Source organism: Nomascus leucogenys, chromosome 2 (assembly GCF_006542625.1).
Source record: "Nomascus leucogenys isolate Asia chromosome 2, Asia_NLE_v1, whole genome shotgun sequence".
NCBI classification, from domain to species: domain Eukaryota; kingdom Metazoa; phylum Chordata; class Mammalia; order Primates; family Hylobatidae; genus Nomascus; species Nomascus leucogenys.
The window spans coordinates 155343710-155369231 of NC_044382.1; the positions used below are offsets into that span (position 1 = coordinate 155343710).

Consider the following 25522-nt stretch of genomic DNA (forward strand, 5'->3'; position numbering starts at 1 on the left):
ACAGAGGCCTGGGGCACTGAGGGAGGGACAGAGACACCCACGCAGCAGGGGAGAGGACAGATATCCGGAACTGGGTAGAGATGGGCCTGCCGTGGGTGGGATCTGCTGGTGAGGGGAGCATTCGCATGGTGTGCGGGGCTGGACAGCCACTCTCTCCGGGACCACAGCTTTCTGGGCTGGGGCAGTACAAGGCCACCCATGCCCCACTTGCCCTTCTGGGGTTCAGCCAAATGAGACTCCCACCCCCATGACTCACGAGGCAGCTGGGACCTCCGGCACTGCCCGTGGGGACGGCCAGGCTTCACCACACCTGGCTGCTGTGGATTCTAGGGGCCTTGGGGGGTGTGGGCAGCTCCAGCCCCATCGCCAGCCGCAGCCTGTCTTTGGAGGGTGCTGATGCAGCTTATGGATCCCTGTGAAAGCCTGAGCATCAGGAGAAGCCTGGTGACCTCCGCTCTCTGTTTCCCCTAACGGTGCTGTCCCACGTCCCCATCTCTGTGGCCAGCTCCACCCACTCAGCCTCAGCCTTGCTGGGGCCTGGCCCGACCTCAGGAGTGCCTGCTGGCCTGGCCACCCTTGCACCTTCGCCTCAGCCATCGGGGAGGCTGGGGTGGTCTCCGGGCCAACGCCAGGTGAGACCTCAGATGAGCTGCCTCCCCCTTCCCAGTGCTCGGGGCCAGGGGAAGGGAGGCGGGCGTGGACCACACTCGCAGCCCTCCCCTGGGTCATGCCCGGCCGCTGGCTTCCCTGATCCCTGCCCGGGTTGGGGCTCCAAGGGCAGGAAGTCAAGGCGTCCATGCTTGGTGACAGTGCTGGGCCAGCCTGGAGAGGGCAGGCATGTCCAGCGTGGAGATGGAAGCAGGGAAGTGCCCATCGTCCCCTCCCAGCTCTGCCCTGAAGACCCTCCAGCAATTGGAGGAGCCAGCTGCCTCTCCCCGACCCGCCTCCCCTGGCGTCCCTGGAGCCACACTGCCCCCTGCTGGGGCTGGCGGGTGTGATGGGCCACCAAGCCAGCAGCCCTGACCCCGCCAGCCCTAAGCCCGCCATTCCTGAGCCCGCCAGCCCTGAGCCAACCCGAGCTCTCACGGCTGCACCTTGAGCCACTGCCTGGTTGGCTCCTCTGTCACTGTGGGGGGATGGGACGCAAGACCAGTGTCAGGGTGGCCGGGCAGGACAGGATCCCACTTCCCCACCTCAGGGACAGGCCTGAGGGAGGCCCGGACAGGCCCGCCACCCCCTGACCCCTCTGTGCCCAACTCCCTGTAGAGCCAGGACTGACCGTCAGGCTCCAGGGACCTGCTGTCCCCAGGTCCTCAGGAGGGGCAGCACCCCCCCCCACCAGCAGCCCCTCCTGTCCTACATGTCCATCTGTCTGTCTGTCCGTCCGTGTGTTTTGAATGCCCAAGATTTTTTAAACAGACTTGTGGAATATTCTTTTCATGTGTGTTGCCGGGGGGGGGTCAGGGAATTCTGAACAAAAACAGCACCCCCATACCTGATGGGACTCCTCTGAGCCCACCTGGACTGACCCCCTGTGGCCGCCAGGGGCAGCTGGTGGCCTGAATGTGGGGGCAGCGTCACCCCTGAGCCCAGAGAGCCGGAGCACAGTGGGGTCCAGGATGGCCCCAGCTACAGACAATGCCTGGCTTCCTCCACGCCCCGAGATCCAGCTGCATCTCCTCTGTCCTGGGGAAATTTACGGGAAACTTATGGGTGGAAGGGCCCTCTGCAGGGCCCACTACCCAGAGCCAGAGCCAGCCACAGGCACTCAGGCCAGGACTCAGGGGCCATGGGGGTTCAGGGGCCGTGGCTGGAGGCCCCAGCCCTTCCAGATCCACTCCCCACCCCTCACTCACTCTGTGGGGACCTTCATCTGCCTAGATGGGCTAGTCTGTGCTCTGACGGCCCCAGGACTGGGTGTCGGCCTCACCCCAGCGCCCTGGCAGCCTCCCCACCAGAGTAGAATGTTGGAAGGGCATGGCCCATGGCCGACACCAGGCTCCCGGCCAGGGCCCACCTGTGTTTGTCTCCTCACCCCGGCCTCCTCCAGCCTCAGGCCCTGCCTGTCAGACGGGGGCACCTGCCCAGGGGGTCCTCAGGGAGCAGTTGCTATCTGCAGAGCAAGCCCCCAGAGCCCCTGCCACAGGCACCCCAGCCTCAGGTCAGGTCTAGAATGGACACAGCCCCCAGATGGAGACCAGGGCCTCCCCACACCGGGATCCCCTCCCTTGGTGTTGGGTGCCACCCAAACTCCCTGGACGTCTCCCCTCTGCCCTCCACGCCCCGCACCCTGGGTAGGAGCCGCCTTCACACCTGCTAACCCCTGCCCTCCAGCCCCCACTACCTCTCCGGTAACGGGGCTGCATCTGGCCTAAGCCCTGGGCCTCCACAGGGCCCCTGTCCAGCACACCTGGCTCAACCCCAGCGTCCTGCATCACGCCTGCCCCCTAGTGGTTGGGGTATGCTGTATATTTATACACTGTAATTACATAAATACAATCTAATAATTGAAGGTCAAGTGCACTGTGCGATTACAGAATCACTCCAGAGCAGACACCATGGCGTCTCAGCTGAAAACCGGCACCCGCCTGCATCTATCGTGAGAAAGTTGGAAATTCCTCAGCCCACCCTGGACCACTGCTTCCGATGTCAGGAGGAGTGGCCCAGGGCTGGGGGGTGGGGGGACCTCTGGGACATCCAGGACTGCAAGGCTTCTGGGGGGTCCGGGACCCTGTTTGTTGTCCCCCAGTTCCTCATACTGGGGAGAGGAAATAGGGTGGGAACTGAGGCTGTGGACAGGGAAGCCCCTCTACACCTCAGCCGGCCCCACCCCCACCCCATGCCCATGAGGTGCGTCCCCCGAGCTGGAGAGTTGAGGTGAGCAAGGCAGAGGGCAGGAGTGATGGGGGTGAGTCCCAAAGGCTCAGGACTGCAGACTCTGGAAAAAGAGGAGAAGGCCCAGAGTGGGGTCCTAACTGGAGGCTTGGGGTGCAGAGGGAGGGTCCGGCTTCTCCAGGTCCACCAGGAAAGCTCTTCTAGGGCTGATGGTCCTGCAGCCGAAAATGTAACCCTCCCCCACTGCACAGGACCTCCAGACTCAGGGTACCGAGCCCTTCCCTGCCACCTTCCTCTGACACAAGGGGAAACTGAGGCCCGGGGGAGAACCTCCAGCCCAAGGCTCCCAGCTGGGACTGGACCCAGGCTCCTGCCTCCTGACCTTCCTGCTGCCCTGGGAGCATGTGGAGTGGGGTCCCTCGCTGGGGGCACCTGTCCCTGGGGGATGGCCCGACAGCCAGGGAGCACGCCCTCCCACAGTGGCCAAGGCGGCTGCCTCCCTGGCCGCGCCCTGCATTTGGGGCTCACCGAGGACCTGGCCCAGCTTAGCCTTTCCCTTAGAGACCCCCACATCCCATGGAGGAGGGATTTGGCCTCCGTTTCTCCCCGAGATGGGTGGGAGGCAGGTGGTTGAAGCGAGGTGGGTGCAGGGTGGAAGCGGAGAGGAGCTGGGGTTGGCAGACGGCAGCCTCCCCAGACCTCTTTCTGTGGGGAGGGCGAGGACTCCTACCTCACTCCCGCAATAGTCCCGTGAGGATGAAAACCAAAAGCACTCAGAGGGCTTCTCCACCCGTATTTTGAGGTCACTGACCACAGAGGCAGGACGGTGGTCCCCAACAGGCTACACCCCAGCCCCAGAGGCCTCCCAGTCTGGAGATGGACTCCCTGCCCTCTCTCATCTTGGAGCAGTGAGCACTAGGGACAGTCCTGGCCTGAGTCTCCCGGGCAGCCCGGCCTCCTTTCAAGCAGGCCAAGTGCACAGATGGTGCCTGCACCTGCACAGCCACCCACAGTCGACATAAGAGCAGAAGCACCGGGCCTGCTCCCATCACAGAGAGGAACGGGCTCCCCAGCCCGGCCCCGAGCTGGTCAGCAACCCCCACTCCCCACCCTGCCTGCTCAAAAGAAAGGGTCCTCCTGCCTCCAGCCCCCTCCACCCTCCCTCCAGGACCTTCCTGACCGTGCGCTGGGCCTGTGCAGGTGTTGAGCCCCACCCACGCCCTCCCAGGGGGCGGGGTCTGGAAGAGGAGAGCAGGTGCCACAGTCAACAGGAGGGAGGGCTTCTGGCCGAGGTGGCAAGGAGGCTCCAGGAAAGGGCAGCGCTGACCTTGGGTGTTGAGGGCTGATGAGAAGGAGTTCTGTAGGAAGGAAGGTGCTCCAGGCAGGGGGCCTCGGGGAACAAGGGGATGCGGGAGGAGGCGCGTGGACTGGGGGAATTGGGGGTGTCCTACGAGCCACGCTGGTATCAGAGGCGTGTGAACTAGAGAGTTCCATACTGAATAGGAGCTGGGCAAAATGAGGCTGCGAGGAGGTGCGTGGAGGGTGGGCCCAGTGTTCAGTGGGATACGGGGAGGCGCAGGAGACGCAGCCAGAGCGGCGAGGGGCCCAAGGAAGTGCTCAGGAGGCGTCCCCCGGTAGGGACTGCAGTGCAGACGCCCTGGAGCAGGGGCGAGCCGGGCCCAAGGAGCAGGAAATGAAGAAGCCACGAATCCCAGATGGTCCCTGACCCGGCCGCACCCACCCTGCCTTGCCCACAGCCTGGCCTCTGGCTCTGCTCCCAACGCAGCAGCCGGGGTATCTCCGACCTAGCCCTACCCCTGCCCGCTGGAGCCCCGCACAAGCTATCACTCAGCCCTCGGCCCCGCCCCGGCCCCACCCCATCCTCTCACAAGGTGTCAATCAACCCTCGGCCCCGCCCCGCCCGCCCCTTCCTCCTCTGGCTCCGCCCCACCAGCCTCGTGCGGTCACCGCCCCGCAGGCGCACCTGCGCTGTCACTCAGCCCTCGGCCCCGGCCCCGCCCACCTGCCCCACTCGCACACGGGCTGTCACTCAGCCTCCGGCCCCGCCCTAGCCGCCAGAGGCTCCGCCCCACCCGCCTGCCCACACGCTGTCACTCAGCCTTAGCCCTGCCCAGGCCGGCCCTCGGCCCGTCAGAGGCCTCCTTCGTGCTGTCACTCAGCCCTTGCCCTGCCCCTCCCCGCCCCCCTCACACGTGCTGTCTCTGGCCCTGGCCCGCCCGGCGCACTTGCGCTGTCACTCAGCCTGGACGCGCTCCTTCGGGTCGCGGGTGCACTCCCGACCCGCTCCCGCCCCGGCCCCGATGGACGCCGCGCTCCTCCTCGTCCTCGGGCTGTTGGCCCAGGTAAGGCATCGGCACCTGCGGGGGTCCCCGCTGCCTCCCTCGGCCCTGCGGGACAGTGTCTTCAGCTGCAGCCGCACAGGTCTCCCCCAGAACCGCTGGCCCTGGCCGCCTTTGGGGGCCTGTGACCTGAGTGGCCCCGGGTGGGTCCGTGGGCTGGGGGCAGCACCCCAGGGGTTGTGGGGAGGGAGTGTAACCAAACACTCCACCTGGTGGAATCACCCCCAGGACTGCAGAGTCCTGCTGGGGTCAGGGACCCCAGGCAGGGACCACCCAGGTAGCCGTGCCCTCTCTTTGGAGGAACCCCTGCCGGGGTCTGGGGGCTTGCCAGTCTTGAGTGGAGCAGAGAGAGAGGGGGAACGGCAGGAGTGCCCCTCTCTGGGGGGTCTGGGGGCCAGGTTTCCACAGGGGCTCCCTGCGGTGGGCTCAGGACCCCTGGCTAGTCTTGGGTGATGTCCAAATCCCCCACCGCAAGTTCCCGGCCAGCAGGGGTGGCTGCAGGCCCTGCCCCCAGGAACTCACACTCACGGCTACTTCTCGATTGGGAGGTCCCAGCCCGAGCCAGGTCCCAACACACAGGGCCTTGTAGACTGGCGTGTGGCAGCCCTGGGGGCTCTGTTTGTGGGATTCACCTGGGACCCTGCCGCAGCTGCCTGGGGTGATCAGGCCTGGGGGCCCAGCCCCCAGAGCCTGCTGGACTCTGCCCCTAAAAATCTTCTCTGGACTGCTGGCACCATGGTGTCTCCAACGTGGGAGCAAGCCAGCGTGGAAGGAAGCCCAGGCCTCGGCCCCCCACACCCGCCATTTGTACTGCCTAGCTGGAGCCACGTCTCCTCACACCCTAGGGGGACCTAGACATGGAGGATGTGGCCTCAGTGGCTTCAGCCCCCAGGGACTGGGCTGGGCTAAGGCACGGCCGGCTGTGGTTCGGACATCACTGGGCACAAGAGAGCAGCGTCTCTCTTGCCAATTCAAGAGAGAATGCACACAAAGGGCTTAGCGGTGCTCACAGCATTCATTGCTCTTGTGGTCCTAGGGTGGTCAGGGAGTGCTGGACACAGCGAGTAAGGGAAGCCACTCCTTTCCCAGCCCCCACTGAAGGGGCTTCCTGAGTCCCCTCATTCCCACAGGCCTCCCAGCTCCAGCTGGCTCCAATTTCAGCCCCTGGCAGCTGACCAGGCGCCTGGCCAGCCAGACCCTCCAGCAGCTGCCCCTGAGGGGCACCATGGCTCCTGCCACCCCCCACTCCCCCATCTGGAGACAGTGGCGGGGGAGACAGTGGTTCAGCATGCGTGCTCAGCCCCCAGCCCTCCACCCCTCAGCCCTCCCAGGACCGCAGGCTGGGGGGCTGCATGCCTCCAGGGCCCTTCCCCACCTGCTCTGGGGACAGCGTTTCTTCCCTGGCACCGCAACCCGGGGCATGGTGGCGGGGAGGCCGGCGCCTGTGAAAACATTCCTCGAGACCTCTTCCTTTGGATTTGGGAGTGTTTGCCTTTCAACAGGCCCCAGGGGGGCTCTGTGGCAGGTGGGGAGGCAGGCAGGACCTCTCCCTCCCCAGAAGTCTCCCCTCTCACTGTCCCTTCTTTTCGCCCCCAGGGCTGGGGGACAATAGCACCCTCCCCTGACAGCTGGAGGCTGGGGGAGGTGGTGGAGGTGGGGGTCAGCTGGCAAGGGGACTATAGCCAAGGCTCGAATTCACTCCGCTGTGAGGCAAAATATGTCAGTGTCAGGACCCTGCCTGCCCCTCCCCCAGCAGCTCAGCTTTCAGGACTGTGTGCTCTCCTGGGCAGCCTCGGGGTCCCGGGCCGCCTCCTGCTGAGCCCCCAGGCAGGCAGCGTGGGCCCATCAGGGCCTTCCCCAGGTGAGGGGTTCCTCCCCTGCTCAGGCCACCTCTGATTGCTGAGCTCACTCAGCCCCACCCAGAGGGTGTCTTCAGAACTGGCCCCTGTCAGCGCTGCTGCACCTACACCGTCCTAGTTGCTGGTTCTACACCTGGAACCCCACCCCAGCTGGGAGGTGGCTGAGGTCTGGGGCAGCACTGCTGACTCACAGAGAACCCCAGCCTGCTGGGAAGGGCCCCACTTCTGCATCTGGGTTTTGGGAGCTCCTTGGGCTCTGGGAGACAGAGTCAGCAGCACCCTGGGGGCCAGGCGGGGGCTCTTAGCTCGGGTGACTGTGACCGAGGCCAAGAAGGGAAGTGGCTCCCAGGCCACTGTTCTTCCCACAGTGGCAGGACAGCCCCAGACACTGCTTTGGAGGGACAGCTGCCTCCACGCCTCTTCTTCCACATCCCTTCTCTGAAACCCGCAGCAGCTAGAGAGGGTGGGGCCCAGGGAAGATGCTCCAGCCGCTCTGGGCCAGGCCAACAACTGGCGCCATTCCTGGCATACCTGGCCATCCAGGAACGGGGTGGCCCCAGATTCCAGCCTGGGGGAGGGGTTGAAGCCTGAGAAGCTTGAGGGGCCTTCACACTGCCTTCCCAGGCAAACCCACCCACGCGCTACCAAGCGTGTTCCTAGAATCTCGAAGCATCCTTCTTTGGAAAATCGGGGGAGCAGGAGTGCGAGGTCAGCCCCAGAACTGCTCCTCATTCCCCCCTCGCAGTGGTGTTTGTAAACCACATTCCCGCCTCGCAGTGGTGTTTGTAAACCCCATTCCCACCTTGCTTTGGTGTTTGTAAACCCCATTCCCGCCTCGCAGTGGTGTTTGTAAACTGTAGCGAGCGCTCCATGTGTGCGGAGTTTCTCACGCAGCAGCCCCTTGGGGTTCAGTGTCAGGCTAGCAGCAGATCCCAAGGCAGAGGCATTAAGTCCCAGGAGCTTGGCTGCAGGGTGGTGGCTCCAGACGTCTCAAGGGCTTCAAGCTGATTCCCTCCAGGTTCTTGGCTAAGGGCCCAGTCAAGGATGAGCTTGGGGGTGTCATTGGGGACCCACTGTGGGGAAGCAGGTCGCTAATGTCCATTGGTCTTGCCTGGCTTGGGTGGGGGACAGAGAGGAATGGACGCGTGTCCACAAAATCCACCTCCCAGGGTGCTTGCGTCCCCTAGCCCAGGTGCGGGGCTGTGGGCTGGCTGCGTTGATGTGGCTTTGTTCTGGGCACCGGATGTCCCGATCTCCCCAAGACAGCTCACAGGCCCTCCCTCCACTGGCCACGTCTTCCTGGACGGGGGTGGGGTGGGAGGACAAAGAGCCAGCTTTGAGAACGCCCCCGAGAGCCGGAAGTGGGCTGTGGCCTGTCCGCCCACCCACACCCACACCGGCTGTGATCTGGGCAAGTGAGCCTTCCCAAGGCTCTGCGGCCGCTGTGACCTGGTGAACTCAGGCTGCGGACAGGCCTGGGCCCAGGACTCCCAGCCTCTGCCTTGACCGCACCCGGCCCAGCGTGACTGGAGGGTCTCCGGTGGAGGCAGCTGGAGGGTGGGGGAGCAGGGCTGGCCCAGGTTTGGTGGCAGCTGGGCAGGGAGGGGATGGAAACATCTGCCTGGGTGGGGGTGGCCCCTCACCTCAGCCATGTGGCGTTCCTAGAGCCTGGGGTCTCCCTGCCCCATGCCCGGGCCTACCCCAAGGCTTGTGTGGCTCTGTGGCTGGATTTCCCTCAGAGCACGCGGTTCAGAGCCTAGCTTGGGTCTCAGACCCTATGTGACTCCTGGCTCTGTCTGTGTGGCTTTGAGCAAATGCCTCAGGCTCTCTGAACCTCACTGTCCAGAGCTGGGAGGTGAAGGGGCCACCACAGGCTCCCGGGGGGGTTGGGAGGACCAAGGGGGAGGGGGAGAGGGAGGTGCCTCCCAGGCCCAGCGCAAAGCTGCCCAGCCAGGGCCGGAAACAGACCCTGTGCCCACCGAGGCTGATGAAGGCCCCATGCCGGGCAGGCAGGTTTCCACTTGGCAGGAGCTGCCCTGCCCTGGAAGTGGCTTGTGCTCTGTGGGTGCTGGCAGGCTCCGAGGCCAGGGCCGCCATCTGTCAGCTGGCAGAGAGCTTCCCCGGCAGGGTCCCCAGCCTGGGAGCCTCAGGAGCCCCCACCCCATCCTCTCCCTGCTTCCTGCCAAAGCGTTTGCTTCTCTCTGGACTCCCAGGAGGCCATGGAGGAGGGGGCCCAGGTCCTGCTGGCCCAGGACCAAGAACCCCAGGGAAGGTGGCCATGGTTTGGAGGCTGCTGCCACTGCCTGTGGGGACCTCTGTGTGCTGGGCCAGCCCTAGGGACAGGACACAGTCAGAGCGAGAGGCCCAATGCCCCATCTCAGGGTGGGCAGATGGGCAGCCTGCGCCTTGCTCATCCACACAGGGTAAGCGGCCGGTGGGGAGGACAGAGGCCAAGCCTAATGGGGGTTCAGCCTAACAGGCTTCCTGGCCATGCCAACATCTCCTTCCCAGCCCCTGCCCACTCAGACGTACCAGCCCCCAGCCGCTGCCTCCTCTCAAGGCCACATGCCCCCACGTCCCTGGCCCTGCCTAGACTGAAGTCTCGACAAAGCCAGCAGGAGCAGGCAGCCCTGGAGGGTGAGGCATCGGCGTGGGGCTGAGGAGAGCTGGCAGCCTCAGAGCCAGCAGTGGCGTGGTGGCCAGAGGAGCCGTCGACATCTGTGATTCTGCAGGGGCAGGGGCGGCCTGGCTGGCCCAGCTCTGACCCCCCAGTTCTCAGTGCTCCATTTCATGGGGCCCCACCCCGCCTGGAGCAGGTGCCCCCTTCCAGTGGAGAGCTGGGTGAGGTCTCCCATGCAGGGTCTCGCTCACCAGGGCCGACTCAGCGCTCCCTCTGCTCGCACAATGTGGGGAGCTGTTCTAGGTGTTGGCGTGGTGTGGCCGGCACACCTCTGTAGTAGGCACAGGACTAGTGCCGGCTGGGGAGTGCCACGAGCCTCCCTAGACCCCAGCCCACCTGCTGTCCAGAGGAAGGAGCTCAGCAGCAGGCTGTGAAGACGGTGATGTTGAGATGGGGGAGGAGCTCAGCAAACGGCCGTGAAGATGATGATACGCAGATGGGGGCCCTATCTGAAAGGGGAGCTGAGGAGTTTGTGTGTGGTGGGTGATGTTTGGGGCCTGCTCTGCCCCCAGACTCCACATTGCCTGCCCAGGACCCCCAACACCTCCCACCCATCCCCCTGCTGCAGATGGCAGCCCAGCAGCCTGAGGGCTTGTCGTGGGTGGGGGTGCCCCAGAGAGCATGGCACAGGGTAGGGGGTCTCTGTCCCCTCCCAGCCGGGTGGTGCAGAAGGCTGCTGCCCCGTTGGGGGTCTCTGTTCCCCTCCCCAGCTGGGTAGTGCAGGAGGCTGCCCTGTCGGGGGTCTCTGTCCCCTCCCAGCCAGGTGGTGCAGGAGGCTGCCCCGTCTCTGCGTTAGGGTCTGTTCCTTGGGGAGCTGCTGCCACCCCCACCACAACCCTGGCCACAGGGTCCTGGAAGCTTCCCACCCTGCCCACCCCAACTCAGCATCTTCCTCTGTAGCCCCTGTCACTGGGACGATGCAGATGCCACGCCCTGGCTACATGCGGTGCCGGTGGGGGGCAGGAAGGTCCTCAGGTCTCTCACCCCCACAGCCCTGCAGTGGGGGGCTGGGAAGGTTGGGGGACCCTCGCCAAGGCTGATTGGGGCTGTGAGCGCTGGGTGTGTGGGGCTGGGTGCTGGCCACACATGGGGCCTTAACCACAATGAGGTGAAGGGGAACACAGCTCCTCACTTTTGCCAGGCACATTTCAAGGGCTCAGCAGCCCCATGTGGCCTGTGGGTCTTGGATGGTGAAGATCTAGAACATTCTGGCAGCTAGGAGAGCGCTGTTGGGTGGGAGGGGGCCTCCGGGGAGGAGGGTCACCCAAGAGAAGGGCCGGGAGCCCGGAGACCCCCCAGGACTGGCGGGGTACAGACAGCTCCTAGCCAGACCCGGGGCGCAGGGGACGGGGAGAGGGCAGCCCTGTTTCCTCCTCCCTCATCTCCCTCTCCCCTGCCTCTCCCCCAGCCCTGGCCCCTGCTGCCCTCACCGAGTTCAGGCAGACTCTGTGCCCCAACGAGCTGCACCAGGCATCAGCCTGACCCAGGAGGGAGCTCGAGGGTGACCCCCATGTCCGTGCCGAGCCGAGTGGGGTCAGCCCAGAGCCATGTCCTGTCAGCTGCAGCAGCTTCTACCATGCTGTGCTTTAGGGTCAGGGGTCTTTCAGGAAGAGCCATGCAGCCCACCCAGAAACACTGACGCCCCAGGCTCAGGGGTCCCAAGCACAGGTGTCCTGGGGATCCCAGGACATGCAGGACCCACCGTCTCTAAGTTTCCCTTTGACCAAGGTGGGGCCGGGCACCCTGGGAGGGAGGCCCAAGGCCCAGGCTAGGAGCTGGGTATGGTAACCGAATTTTTAAAACCAGAAAATTCAGGATGTGCTTTTGGGGTCACTATGAGTGCCCCTCCCCACCTGGCTCTTGGACTTGGGTCCCTTCTCTAGGCCTCAGTTTCCCCATCTGAGGGGTGGGTGTGGGGCCATCTGTGGTCACAAAAGTTGCTGACCGTCAGGACCTCGGGAGAATTTGGGGGCAGCCGCCTCCACTTTGGGGTCTTTACTGGCCCAAGGGTCGTCCCGGCCCTGGAACAGGGTGGGGTGCCTGGTGTCTCCCTCTGCAGCCCCACACTCTGCCCAGGCCCCATCCCCGAGCACCGGGGCTTCCCGTGTGCCTTACAAACAGTGCACCCCAGCCCCTGATGTGGGAAAGGAGGAGATGGGCACGCCAGGGTCCCAGCAGCTGAAGTATTGGGGTGAAGACTGCACCCAGTTACCCTGTTCTGGGAGAATAACAGTGAGGCTGGGGGTGGGGCTGCCCCTCTGTCCCCAGCCATGTCCCTGTTTGCTGTGCAGCCACAGCAAGCCCCACCCCACCCAGCCCCACCGAGGCAGCCCTGGCCCCGGCCCAGCCAGTCTCAGGAACCCACACCACGAGCGTTGGCTGCCCAACCCTGACCTGGTGGGACCTGACAGACCAGCAGCAGCTGCAGGCTGGTTCAGCCACATAGCACAGTCCAGTTGGGGGCTGCTGTACGATCTGGGGATACAATTCCAGCTGCTCTCGATGGACTGGAGCTGAACTCTCGCATCCCGGGGTTCCGTTCCCACAAAGCAGCCTGGAGAGGTGGAGAGGGACGGGCACTTTCCCGTAGGAACCTCCCCTGCCGCTCCCCGGGACCCTCCACAGCCAGCCCACCGTGCCCACGGGCACCGCCACTGGCTTCTTGGGGTCATTCCGAGTTAGGACCCCACGCTCTCCCCAGCCCTGGCTGGCCCAGAGGCTTGCTGTCTGCACGGCTACCTTGGCACCGGGGGTGAGGCTGTGCCCCCGCCAGGTGAATCTCAGGTGTCCCTCCCAGCCAGAGGCCTGGAACCCTAGCGCTTCCTCCCAGTGGCCACATGCACTCGCCAGAGGCTGCAGACAGCCCAGCTGCTGAGTGGGCCCAGACTCGGGGCAGCTGGATAGGGGCTTTGAGGGCCAGTACTTGGGGTGTGGCCACCAAGGCCCCAGCTCAGTCTGACGGGGGCGGGGCTCACGTGCCTTTGCCCTCGTACAACGCAGCCCTGTGTGTGGAAGCCGCCCTGAGCCAATGAGCACCGACCCGCAGGTCGCACACTGCGCCCTGTGGCCTCCACACCGGCCACAGCTCCCAGCTGCACGCTGCTGCCGGGGGCTCCGGGAGACGGTGCCGTGGGACAGATCTGTCCAGGGCTCCGGGAGACGGTGCTGTGGGATGCATCTGTCTTTGTTGCAGAGCCTCTGCCTGTCTTTGGGGGTTCCTGGACGGAGGAGGCTCACCACCCTGTACCCCTGGCGCCGGGCGCCTGCCCCGAGCCGCGTGCGGAGGGCCTGGGTCATCCCCCCGATCAGCGTATCCGAGAACCACAAGCGTCTCCCCTACCCCCTGGTTCAGGTGAGCAGGTGGAGGTGGCGGGAGGGGAGAAAGGGGCGGGCGGGTCCCCCGTAGGCCTCTCTCATTCTCTAAAGGCCTCCTGGGAGCCAGCAGAGCCCCATTTCAGGGCAGAGCTGGGGCAGGACTCGCCCACCTCGCCAGGGCTCTGGGCTTCCAACCTGGGTGTACAGCAGGGCTCAAATCCTCGCCATTGCCCCAGGCCGCAGGGGAGTCCAGAGCTGCTCCCACCCGACATGCGCCTCGGGTGGACACACTCCACGTTAGGCTGCACGCTCGGGCGTGATTTTTGTGTGCGCGTTCGCCGACGCTGAGTAGATGGAGGTGAAGGTGAACTGCCTTGCGTGGGCCTCAGCTTCACATACGCAAAATCGCCCCAGAGACCAGGGCCCTCAGGACGCCAGGGGCTGAGCCTGAAATGAGGCTGCAGGACGGGGCACCCTTGGGGCCACAGGCTGAGCTGTCCCCAGCCCAGCACAGCTCCTCACTGGGCACCAGGCTCCGTCCTCCAGTCCTAGGAGACTTAGACCTGCCCTCCTGTCCGCCGGGGAGGGGACTGAGGGGCTGCAGAGAGGGCAGAGGCCCCTGCCCAGAGCAGCTCTCCCCAACCCCATTTCCTGCCCCACAGATCAAGTCGGACAAGCAGCAGCTGGGCAGCGTCATCTACAGCATCCAGGGACCCGGCGTGGACGAGGAGCCCCGGGGCGTCTTCTCTATCGACAAGTTCACGGGGAAGGTCTTCCTCAATGCCATGCTGGACCGCGAGAAGACCGACCGCTTCAGGGTGCGGAGCTGCGCGGTCCGACCTGTGCCCCTCAAGCAGGCCTGGTGGGAAGCCAGTGCCCCTCCTCCCCACCAGGCTTCTCCTCCCAGCTTGGTGGGCTTCAGGCCAGACTGCTTCTCCTGCAAGATCCAGGCACCCTTAAGTGAGGGGGCAGGTACAGGGGTTTGGGACCAAGGCCCTGCAGCCAGAGGAGGCAGCTGCTTTCGGTTATGTTCCCATTTGACTGGAGGGCAGACAGAGGTCCGGTGGAGGAGCGGCTTGATTCTGCCAGGGAGGAGCACGCTGCAGCAGCTGTAGCTTCTGTGGCTCAACCACAGCCAGCAACACACTGGTCCTGGGAGCTCAGGAGTGTCGTGAAGAATCTCTAAAATAGTGTTATTTTTGTTTTTTGTTTTTTGTTTTGAAATGGAGTCTCTCTCTGTCGCCCAGGCTGGAGTGCAGTGGCACAATCCCGGCTCACTGCAAGCTTCGCCTCCCGGGTTCACGCCATTCTCCTGCCTCAGCCTCCCGAGTAGCTGGGACTACAGGCGCCCGCCACCACGCCCGGCTAATTTTTTGTGTTTTTAGTAGAGACGGGGTTTCACCGTGTTAGCCAGGATGGTCTCAATCTCCTGACCTTGGCCTGCCTTGGCCTCCCAAAGTGCTGGGATTGTAGGCGTGAGCCACCGCGCCCAACCATTTTTTTTTTTGAGCTGGAGCTTCACTCTGCCACCCAGGCTGGAGTGCAGTGGCACAATCTCAACTGACTGCAATCTCTACCTCCCCAGTTCCAGCAGTTCTCCTGCTTCAGCCTCCTGAGTGTCTGGGATTACAGGCTCCACTACCATGCCCAGTTAATTTTTGTATTTTTAATGGAGATGGGGTTTCACCATGTTGGCCTCCCAAAGTGCTAGGATTACAGGTGTGAGCCACCATGCCTGGTCCCAAAATAATGCTGATCCCAGTGGCCGCCACTGTTCTTGGGAGTGGGGTTAGTCAGGGAAGAAACTACTGATGCCCCTTGGGGGCTGGGATTCTCCGAGAAGGGGCAGTGAGCGCCGGGCGTGGTGGCTCATATAATCCCAGCACTTCGGGAGGCCAAGGCAGGAGGATTGCTTGAAGCCAATAGTTTGAGACCAGGCTGGGCATCAAAGTGAGGCCTTGTCTCTAAAAAATAAAATGGTAAAGCAAAAAAAAAAAAAGGTAAAATAAATTAGCCAGCAGATTTGCTGCGTACCTGTGGTCCCAGCTACTTGGAAGGCTGAGGTGGGAGGATCCCCCGAGAGGTCGACGCTGCTGTGAGCCTTGATTCTGCCGCTGCGCTGCAGCCTAGGTGACAGAGGAAGACCCTCTCTCAAAAAAAAAAAAAAAGAAGAAGGAGGAGGAGAAAGAAGAAGAAAGAAGAAGAAAGAAGGAGAAGAAGGACAAGAGGAGGAGGAGGAAGAGGAGGAAGAAGAAGAAAGAAGAAGAAGGGTAGTGGGAGCAAGAGAAGGGAGCCCTAGAGCCCAGAAACCCAGAACCCCGTCTGCACTCCCTGCAGGCGTCTGCCCTCCCCCAGCCTGCCCTCCCCCAGCCTGCCTCCCCAGCCTGCCCCCCCAGCCTGCCCACCCCCAGCCTGCCCACCCCCAGCCTTCCCACCCCAGCCTGCCTTCTCCCAGCCCGCCCACCCCAGCCCCCCTCTCCCAGGCTGCCCTCCCCCAGACTGCCCTCCCCAGCCCGCCCTCCCCCAGCCCACCCACCCCCAGCCCGCCCTCTCCCAGGCCGCCCACCCCCAGCCTGCCCTCCCACAGCGTGCCCACCCCAGCCTGCCCTCCCCCAGCCCGCCCACCCCCAGCCCGCCCTCTCCCAGCCCACCCACCCCAGCCCACCTCTCCCAGCCGCCCACCCCCAGGCTGCCCTCTCCAAAATGTCATTTTGGGCTGGGCGCAATGGCTCATGCTTGTAATCCCAGCACTTTGGGAGGCCGAAGCGGGTGGATCACCTGAGGTCAGGAGTTCAAGACCAGTCTGGCCAACATGGCGAAACCCCATCTCTACTAAAAATACAAAAAATTAGCTGGTGTGGTGTCATGCATCTGTAATCCCAGCTACTTGGGAGGCTGAGGCAGGAGAATCACTTGAACCCAGGAAGTGGAGGTTGCAGTGAGCCGAGATCACACCACTGCGCTCCAGCCTGGGCAACAGAGCGAGACGCCATCTCAAAAGGAAAAAAAAAAGAAGAGTAATTTTGTACCTGATGTGTGGAAAGGACACTTCCTGCCTTTGCCTCTGCAGGATGTAAAATTTTCTTTTATTTGCCCCGAATCTTCCTTTAGACTTTGAGAACCAGTCCTTGGATCCCTTACATCAAAAGTTATTAGAGAGTATTTCTCACTTGGAAACTGTAATTGTGCCCATTCTCCGAAAGGATGGGAGGCAGTTTAAAATGTTGTGTGCACAGGGGAATTAAACTTCAGGAGGAGGCCAGGCGCAGTGGCTCACGCCTGTAATCCCAGCGCTTTGGGAGGCTGAGGCATATCACCTGAGGTCAGGAGTTCGAGACCAGCCTGGCTAACATGATGAAACCTCATTTCTACTAAAAATACAAAAAATTAGCTGGGCGTGGTGGCATGCGCCTGTAATCCCAGCTACTTGGGAGGCTGAGGCAGGAGAATCGCTTGAACCCGGGAGGCAGAGGTTGCAGTGAGCCGAGATCGCGCCACTGCACTCCAGCCTGGGCAACAAGAGTGAAACAATATCAAAAAAAAAAAAAAAAAAAAAACTTCAGGAGGAGCAAAGACCATAGAGAGAAAGGGAGACAGATTAGAAAGCCTCTAGGAGACCCTTACTTTAGTCACACGTGAAGCAGCTGTGAGCTTCCTGGCAGCCAAGGCAAGCAGGGAAAGTGGCATCTGCCCTGTCTGCTAAAGGAAGGTGGCTCCTGTTCAGTGACGTCCTCAGCCACTGTGACAGATGCCCCACCTTGTGCTGTTTCTCACCTGTTAAAGTTGGTGTTTCCAGCTGGAGACAAAGTCTGAACGTGCTGTCTCTTTCGCATGGCCCTAACGGGAGCCACAGAAATTTGGGGGCCACAGAGCCAGCCCTTGCTCTATGTTTGAACAGCTAAGAGCGTTTGCCCTGGACCTGGGAGGATCCACCCTGGAGGACCCCACGGACCTGGAGATTGTAGTTGTGGATCAGAACGACAACCGGCCAGCCTTCCTGCAGGAGGCGTTCACCGGCCGCGTGCTGGAGGGTGCAGCCCCAGGTGAGACAGGACCACAGCCCCGGGCCGGGAGGGGCTGCAGGCAAAGGCTCTGCGAAGTCCAGGGTTTCCCTGAAGCAAGAATTCCAGAGGCCCCTCAGAGAGTCTAAAAATAAGTAAACAAGTCTCCGAGGCAGGTCCGTTTCCACAGGTCAACTCCTGCCACTTCCCATGTCAACATAAATTTCAAACCCAAAAATCTGAGCCTGGGAGTGGAGGTTTTTCAGGGGTCCTGTTCTCCCCCAAAAGCAAATGACTTCTCCCTCCTGCTGAGGGAGCCATCTGGAGGCAGGCACACCGCATCTTCACCCTGTACTCACACGGGGTCCGGAGCACCCACAGGCATCTCTAGGTTGTGATTCACCCTGAACCCAGGCTGATCTGTAAGCTCCAGCCACAGGGACTCGCTCCCACCTCCCTGGGGGCCCGTGGTAAAGACCTGGCGGAAGGGCACAGGCCCCCTCGTGTCTGGGGCTACCAGGGACTGTGGCCAGGCCTGGCCGAGGCTCAGGCTTGGAGGCTCATATCCCGCCTCAGTTTCCTTCCCATGTCTGTGGCAGTGGCCTCCGTGCCTCGTTCCGCCCCAGGTGACAGACAGCACGTCCCGCCTCCAGTGCTCCTGTGCTCTGACCCCATAAACAGCACAAGCCGGGCAAAAGGCTTCGACCGAACAGGTGGCCTGGACACGGCACAGTGGGCTTCAGGGGCAGCGGGAAGCATCTGGCCTTGGGGGTTGCCGCGTGCTGGCTGCCTCGGTGACGCGAACAGCAGCATGGGCTGACTGCCCCATCTGGGGTCAAGCCGTGCTGGAACCGGGAAGCCTGTGCACACGAGGTGCCCCCACGCCCCTCACAATGCCCCCAGCCCATCGGCCCTGTGGACGTCGGCCCTCATGCTTCCCTGTGCTTCCCAGGCACCTATGTGACCAGGGCGGAGGCCACAGATGCCGATGACCCTGAGACGGACAACGCAGCGCTGCGCTTCTCCATCCTGCAGCAGGGCAGCCCCGAGCTCTTCAGCATCGACGAGCTCACAGGCGAGATCCGCACGGTGCAAGTGGGGCTGGACCGCGAGGTGAGGGGGCGCCTGGCAGCTCCACACCCGCACGGCCAGGGCAGCCTATCTCCTGTGGGTCCCTCTGCCCCCAGCCTGCCCACCCCAGACGCTCCTGTCCCTGCCGTCCCTGCAGAGCTTGCAGTGGCCCTGGCTCCTGAGGAGACGGTGTGGGGTGAACCCACTGATGGGCAGACAGGAGCCGCACTGGCCCGGGCGGGAGGGGTCTGGTCGAAGTAGGGCGTGACGGGCCTGGCACAGGGCAGGGCTCCCCAAGCAGCCCCGCCCCTCTCAGCCTCATGGCAACGGCTCCCCTCTAGTAAGTAACCAGCTCCTTCTGTCAGGGCCCCCGTTGCCCCTTGCTGTTGGACTTCTGTGCTCCCGGAAGACCCCCCTTGAGTCAGCCCCTCTGGGAAGCCCTCCTGGTTACACTGTGTTACGTGGTCTTTGTCCATTTCTGTCCCTGCCACTAACCACGGCTCCCCAGGGCAGGGACCCAAGCTCAGTGGTGTGCTAGGCGCCCAGCACACAGTAGGGGCTCTGTAAACGCTTACCCAGCGCACAGTAGGTGCTCTGTAAACGCTTACCCAGCGCACAGTAGGTGCTCTGTAAATGCTTACCCAGCGCACAGTAGGTGCTCTGTAAATGCTTACCCAGTGCACAGTAGGTGTTCTATAAATGCTTATCCAGCACCATAGGCTGGGACAGCATCACAGCCCCATGCCCTTAGGATCGGGGCAGGATTCTCAGGGCCACTTGGGGTCTTCAACACCCACTGGGCGCTCCCGTAGGAACTGAGCTGGCCAGGTGGCCTGGCTCCCGCCCCTGACCAGTCCCCGTGTGCCCTACCTGGGCCCTCATCTTCTGACCCTGTGTCCCACATCCCCAGGTGGTTGCGGTGTACAATCTGACCCTGCAGGTGGCGGACATGTCTGGAGACGGCCTCACAGCCACTGCCTCAGCCATCATTACCCTTGATGACATCAATGACAATGCCCCTGAGTTCACCAGGGACGAGGTGCTGCTGCTGTCCCTCCCTCGAAAGTAGCCCCTGCTTAGAGCTGCCTTCCCTTCTTGGGCTCCTGCAGATGGCACGGGGCTCCATGATGGGGCGGGAGGAGGCACTCTGGGCTTTAGAGAAGGAACTCTGCGTGGGCGGGTGGAAGCCCAAGCTGGAGGGGCCCCAGGGTGGCGCGTGGCAGCATGTGAATGGAGTCGGAGATGGGAGAGAGGCCCTTGGGGAGAGGCAGCCCGTGGGACCCTCTGGGACCCCCTAGCATCAGGGAGCAAGTCTCCCTCCAGCCTTTGCTGTATGGGCAGGGAGCACGAAGCTGAGCCCACAGAGGGGGACCATGGGGGCACCTGGGGGACAGTGACTCACAAAACAGACAAACCTGAGGACACCCAGTGGGTGGGGAGCAGCTTCGACAGGAGCAAGGGAGGGTGTTCCTGCTGGGAGGCAGGAGGGAGGGTGGGAGGGGAGGGTGGGCTGAGGGCCCTGAGGGCCCCACCCATGCTGTCCCCCCAGCTCTGCTGGTAACTGGGGCTGGGATCCCCCCACAGTTCTTCGTGGAGGCCACAGAGGCCGTCAGCGGAGTGGATGTGGGACGCCTGGAGGTGGAGGACAGGGACCTGCCAGGCTCCCCCAACTGGGTGGCCAGGTTCACCATCCTGGAAGGCGACCCCGATGGGCAGTTCACCATCCGCACGGACCCCAAGACCAACGAGGGTGTTCTGTCCATTGTGAAGGTGAGCAGCCCCCGGCTGGCACACAGAGGCCGGCACACACAGATGCCCACACTGCCCACACTGGGGTCTGAGCCCCTTCCCGGCAGAGTCACATCCTCTGACCAGCTGGGACTTTGTGTTCGTCCTTGGGTGAGAGAGAGAGTGGGGGAGGGCATGGAGCCCCCCAGCCTGAGGACTGGGTCCCAGGCCACACTACCCACGGGGCTTGAGGGCCAGAGGCAGGGGACAGCCTACACCACTCTGTTCTGTGCAGCCTTCCTCCTTTCATATGGAATCCATGTACAAAAACACAGCTGCACACCTGTGTCAGTCCTGGTTCTACCAGAGAAAGAGGCCATAGGAGACACATGCACAGATATGTCCGCACGTGTAGATGGGGATGTATTCAGATACTGACACAGTAAGAGGTTTACCACAAGAAATTGGCTCATGCGGTGCTGGGGTCTGGCTGCGCAGGTCTAACGTGCAGACCACAGGCCGGAGCCAATGCAGCAGTTTAGAGGCAGAGAAAATGCAGTTTTGCTCTCAAAGCCTTCACCTGAGTGGATAAAGCCAACCCACATCACCCAGGACGATCTCCTTTATTTAAAATGAAGTGACTGCAGGGGCTGGCGCCATCCCCCCACGGCCCTCGCTGAAACACCTGTGGAGCATGTGCTTGAACCCTGGGCTGCTCCCCAACCACCACCACACACAACCAGCATTTTAATAATATTCTTTGTGCCTTCTCGTCCTGCATAATTTGTTTTTCCAAGGTTAAAAAGGCGCAGAAGGAAAGTACAGGCACTCTGGACAGACCCAAGGAGTGGCTCCTCCATGGCACCCGCCCTTGGGTGCCCACACTTGCGTTGGGCGGGTAACGGGCTGTGCTTCCTTCCCTCAGGCCCTGGACTATGAGAGCTGTGAACACTACGAACTTAAAGTGTCGGTGCAGAATGAGGCGCCGCTGCAGGCAGCTGCCCTCAGGGCTGAGCGGGGCCAGGCCAAGGTGCGCGTGCACGTTCAGGACACCAACGAGCCCCCCGTGTTCCAGGAGAACCCACTTCGGACCAGCCTAGCAGAGGGGGCGCCCCCAGGCACTCTGGTGGCCACCTTCTCTGCCCAGGACCCTGACACAGAGCAGCTGCAGAGGCTCAGGTGAGGCTCCTGAGGCCCTGGGAGAGGCAGAGGAGGCTAACGGCCCCATTCCTGCTTCGGGTGCCCCGACCCCTGGGCTCTGAGGGTCAGAGGGTGTAGGGGTCATTTGCTGCTGTGGGTTCCTGAAGGTCTGGAGGGTCTCGAGTCCCGAGCATGCCCGTGTGTGCATGTTGGGGTGACCTCACCCCCTAGGGCAGGCCCACCTCCAACCTGTGCGTGCCAGTCTGTCCCTGCCAGCCGTGTCCATCCCAGGAGGCCCTTGCTCCCAAGGGACTGGCTGTTTACATCTCATTTTACCCCAAGCCTGGCCCTGTGTATCCCTGTCTGTGTCCACGGGGCCCAGGAAGGGCCAGCAGCAACTGAGGCTTAACTAGGTTGCCACACAATTGTCTCAGGGCCCTGGACAGCTGGCCTGCCCTCCCTGAGCCTCAGTTTCCTCACAGAAGGTGCTGGTGACTGCAGCTCCCATCATAGTCACATGGGTTGTGTGTACATGTGTATGTGCATATGTGTGTGCACATGTATGGTACGTGTGTGGTGTATAGGTGTGTGGGGTGTGTGTGCAAGGTGTGGGGGAATGTCTGTGTATATATGTGCGTGTGTGTGCTGTGCATGCCCATGTATATGTGGTGTGTGCATGCATGTGGCATGTTAGGCTGTGCATGTGTATATGTTGTGTGCATGTGTGCATGCATGTGGTATGTATGTGTGTGCCTGTGTGTGTGTGCAGTGTGTGTCACGCACCCATACCTGACCACACCTGTGGGGCCCTGGGGTAGACTCAGATCCCACTCTTCCCCTCCCCCGCATCAGCTATTCCAAGGACTACGACCCGGAAGACTGGCTGCAAGTGGACGCAGCCACTGGCCGGATCCAGACCCAGCGCGTGCTCAGCCCGGCGTCTCCCTTTCTCAAGGGCGGCTGGTACAGAGCCATCGTCCTGGCCCAGGATGACGGTGAGCGGCGCCGCCGGCTTGGGGCTCCCTGACCTGGCCTTGTCCCGGCTGAGCACCCCTGCCAGTGTCCGAGGGCTCTGCCCATGTCGCCCCGGGGCTCAGAGGTGCGCACCCCCTCTGAGCCGACTGGTGGGGCGGGCTGGGGTGTTGGGGTGGGGTCACTAAGCCGCGGCTTCCTCGCCTGCAGCCTCCCAGCCCCGTACCGCCACCGGCACCCTCTCCATCGAGATCCTGGAGGTGAACGACCATGCACCCGTGCTGGCCCTGCCGCCGCCGGGCAGCCTGTGCAGCGAGCCGCACCAGGGCCCAGGCCTCCTCCTGGGCGCCACGGATGAGGACCTGCCCCCCCACGGGGCCCCCTTCCACTTCCAGCTGAGCCCCAGGCTCCCAGAGCTCCGCCGGAACTGGAGCCTCAGCCAGGTCAACGGTGCGCTCCCCTCACCGCCGCGCTCCCCGCATCCTAACGCTCCCCCTACCCCCACACTCCTGCCTCCACCGGGGGCAGGAGGGCGAGGGGCATGCAACCCCGTGGTCCTGCAACAGGGTCCCTTCCCGCCTCCCCCCACCCCACCGCTGCATCCTCGCGCGGGGCTGGGTTACTCATTGTGCCCAGAGGACGATGGGGGTGGGGGGGACCCAGGCCCAGGATCTCGGGATCCCCACCCCGTCTCGGCGCGAGGAGGGCAGGCGAAGTGGGGGCGGCCTCGGGAGGCCCTCGCTCACCACGGGCGCCCTCCACAGTGAGCCACGCGCGCCTGCGGCCGCGACACCAGGTCCCCGAAGGCCTGCACCGCCTCAGCCTGCTGCTCCGGGACTCGGGGCAGCCGCCCCAGCAGCGCGAGCACCCGCTGAACGTGACCGTGTGCCGCTGCGGCCAGGACGGCGTCTGCCTGCCGGGGGCCGCAGCGCTGCTGGCGGGGGGCACAGGCCTCAGCCTGGGCGCACTGGTCATCGTGCTGGCCAGCGCACTCCTGCTGCTGGGTGAGTGAGCGCCCCACCTCCACCTGGACCCTCAGACCCTCGGACCCTCTTCCCCAGGCCGTTCTCTGCTAACCAGCCACGCCCCTTCCTCCCCAGCTCCGCCTCCTCCCTAACCCCGCCCCCTCATTACCAGCCACACCCCTTCCCCCACAGTTCCACCTCCTCCCCAACACTACCCTCATTACCAGCCACGCCCCTTCCACCCAACCCCGCCCCCTGCTCACCAACCCCGCCCCCTCATTCCAACCACGCCCCTTCCCCCAAGCCGGCCCCTCCTTACCAGCCAAGCCCCCTCCTCTACAACCCCGCCCCCTCCTCCCTAACCTCGCCCCTTCCTCCCCAACCCGGGCTCCTCCATGCCAGACACGCCCTTTCCCCAAGCTCCGCCCCCTCAACCCCACCCTGCTTACCAGCCTTGCCCCGCCCCGCCCCCTCCTCCCACCTCCTTCGCAGCCCGGCCCCCTGAAGTCGCGCCCTGTGCCTGGCCCCAGCCTGCGTCCCCTCATTCCGCAGTGCTGGTCCTGCTCGCGGCACTCCGGGCGCGGTTCCGGAAGCAGTCGCGGGGCAAGGGGCTGCTGCACGGCCCCCAGGACGACCTTCGAGACAATGTCCTCAACTACGATGAGCAGGGAGGCGGGGAGGAGGACCAGGTGAGGGGGCAGGTGTGGGTGGGGAGGGGTCCCCAAGGAACCCAGTTCGCGGGCCTTCTTACAACAAGCTGGCCCGAGGGATGCCTGGCTCTGTTCCACCTCCTCATCCACAGGACGCCTACGACATCAGCCAGCTGCGTCACCCGACGGCGCTGAGCCTGCCTCTGGGGCCGCCGCCACTTCGCAGAGATGCCCCGCAGGGCCGCCTGCACCCCCAGGCAGCCCGAGCGTTGCCCACCAGCCGCCTGGACATCGCCGACTTCATCAGTGATGTAGGTGCTCCTGGGGACACCCCAGTACACACAGGCATGCACAGGTGCATACACACATGCACATGTACACAGCTGCCCATGCATGCAAGAACCGGCACCTGCATGCACTTACGGGCCGTCCAAGGGCACCGCAGAGGAAGATGGTGTGCGGGCGGGAGTGTGGAAGCCCTGCTGCCACCGTCTGCACTCGGCCCTCAGCCTCCACCCACGACGCGGATCTTTGCACGGATAGAGTGGCGGTGGCCACAGACCCATCCACTGCCCCGTGTCCACCATGGAGGGGGTGGGGGAGCCCCGGGAGCATCCCCTGGGCTTCAGTGGCTCTCAGTGGAATCAGGGCCTCCATAGAAGCCCCTGTGGACACAGCATTATTGATTCCCTGCGGTCCACAGGGTGAATGTGAACACGGGGAATCTGGGGTGTGGGGCGCACAGGGAACCCTCCTCTGTGCCTGTCTGCACCTGTAGCACCTGGCTCGGAGAAAGCCCCCAGCAAAGGTGTACACCCCCGGTTAGGAGTGTGTGTCCCCACGAGCTGAGAGGACGGATGTGCAGACAGAGCCTCCGAAAGGCGAGCAGGCCATCCTGTGGATGGGGGTGTCCAGGAGGCTCGGGTTCTGCCTTGAGTGGACAAGGGCCGCGGGGACGAGGTGACCAGGGTGATGGGGAGCAACCCCTTCCCACCTTGCTGGGGCAGGGCAGAGCCCCGGGGGACGGGCTGGCCACTGGCCTAATCCTGAGGAAGGGGGCAGTCCATGGCACCCTCTTCGCAACCCTGCTGCTGTGCCCTCAGGACGCTTTGCCTCCCCTCAGACCTCGCCCCAGACATGGGCAGCTTCCCGTTCTTGAGCCCGTGCCTTGAGCTGACTTTGCCCTGGGCTGTGGCCACGGCGGTGGGGCACCCGCTGGCCCCTCCATGTGTCCTGAGCTCTCCGGGCCTCTTTACAGGGCTTGGAGGCTGCAGACAGTGACCCCAGTGTGCCGCCTTACGACACAGCCCTCATCTATGACTACGAGGGTGATGGCTCGGTGGCGGGGACGCTGAGCTCCATCCTGTCCAGCCAAGGCGATGAGGACCAGGACTACGACTACCTCAGGGACTGGGGGCCCCGCTTCGCCCGGCTGGCAGACATGTACGGGCACCCGTGAGGGTTGGAGCGAGGGGCCAGATGGGACCACCGGGCCAGGGAGGGTCTTTCTCCCGGGGCACTGCTACCCAGACACAGAGGCCGGACAGCCTGACCCTGGGGCACAAGTGGACACGCCACTCCCCGGCCGCGTGACAGTGATGGCCCCTGCAGAGGCAGCCTGAGGTCACCGAGCCTGACCCCCTCCCTGGGCCTGGGGCAGCCTCCTTCCTGTAGGCGAGGGCCCAAGTCTGGGGGCAGAACCTGAGTGTGGATGGGGCAGCCAGGAAGAGGCCCCTTCCTGCCGGGCTGGGAAGAGTTTCTCTCCATCCGCCCCATGGGGGTCACCTCCCTAGTCCCACCTTTGCCTCCTACCAGTGGACCTCATCTTTGTATGAAAGGTAGCAACCTCCTGGGTAAATCTGAATGAAAAACGTGCTGGTGTCTCTAATGCAGGACGGGCGCCCAAAGCCACACTGACCATGAGGGGGATGGGGCCAGTGAGGCCT

The 25522-nt window shown here is 63.5% G+C and overlaps 1 protein-coding gene and 1 pseudogene across 1 annotated transcript; both read left to right on the forward strand.

Annotated features, from left to right (window-relative positions):
- Nucleotides 1-1619: 1619 nt before the first annotated feature.
- On the forward strand, nucleotides 1620-2375 carry LOC105739403 (annotated as a pseudogene).
- A 2693-nt stretch (nucleotides 2376-5068) lies between these two features.
- CDH15 (cadherin 15) lies at nucleotides 5069-25468 on the forward strand. The gene is made up of 14 exons (XM_030820454.1): nucleotides 5069-5198; nucleotides 12928-13086; nucleotides 13712-13867; nucleotides 16948-17092; nucleotides 18003-18163; nucleotides 19032-19160; nucleotides 19706-19891; nucleotides 20775-21028; nucleotides 21842-21984; nucleotides 22172-22411; nucleotides 22726-22965; nucleotides 23479-23615; nucleotides 23729-23887; nucleotides 24835-25468. The coding sequence occupies exons 1-14, from the start codon at nucleotides 5157-5159 to the stop codon at nucleotides 25033-25035; spliced, it is 2352 nt and encodes a 783-aa protein (XP_030676314.1). The 5' UTR covers nucleotides 5069-5156; the 3' UTR covers nucleotides 25036-25468.
- Nucleotides 25469-25522: the final 54 nt, after the last annotated feature.

Excerpts from the sequence above, each read along its gene's own strand:
- CDH15 (XM_030820454.1), top strand. The coding sequence starts at position 5,157 with ATGGACGCCGCGCTCCTCCTCGTCCTCGGGCTGTTGGCCCAG. Across the intron at positions 13,868-16,947 it reads AGAAGACCGACCGCTTCAGG|CTAAGAGCGTTTGCCCTGGA; the intron begins GTGCGGAGCTGC and ends ATGTTTGAACAG. Across the intron at positions 22,412-22,725 it reads GAGCCTCAGCCAGGTCAACG|TGAGCCACGCGCGCCTGCGG; the intron begins GTGCGCTCCCCT and ends CGCCCTCCACAG.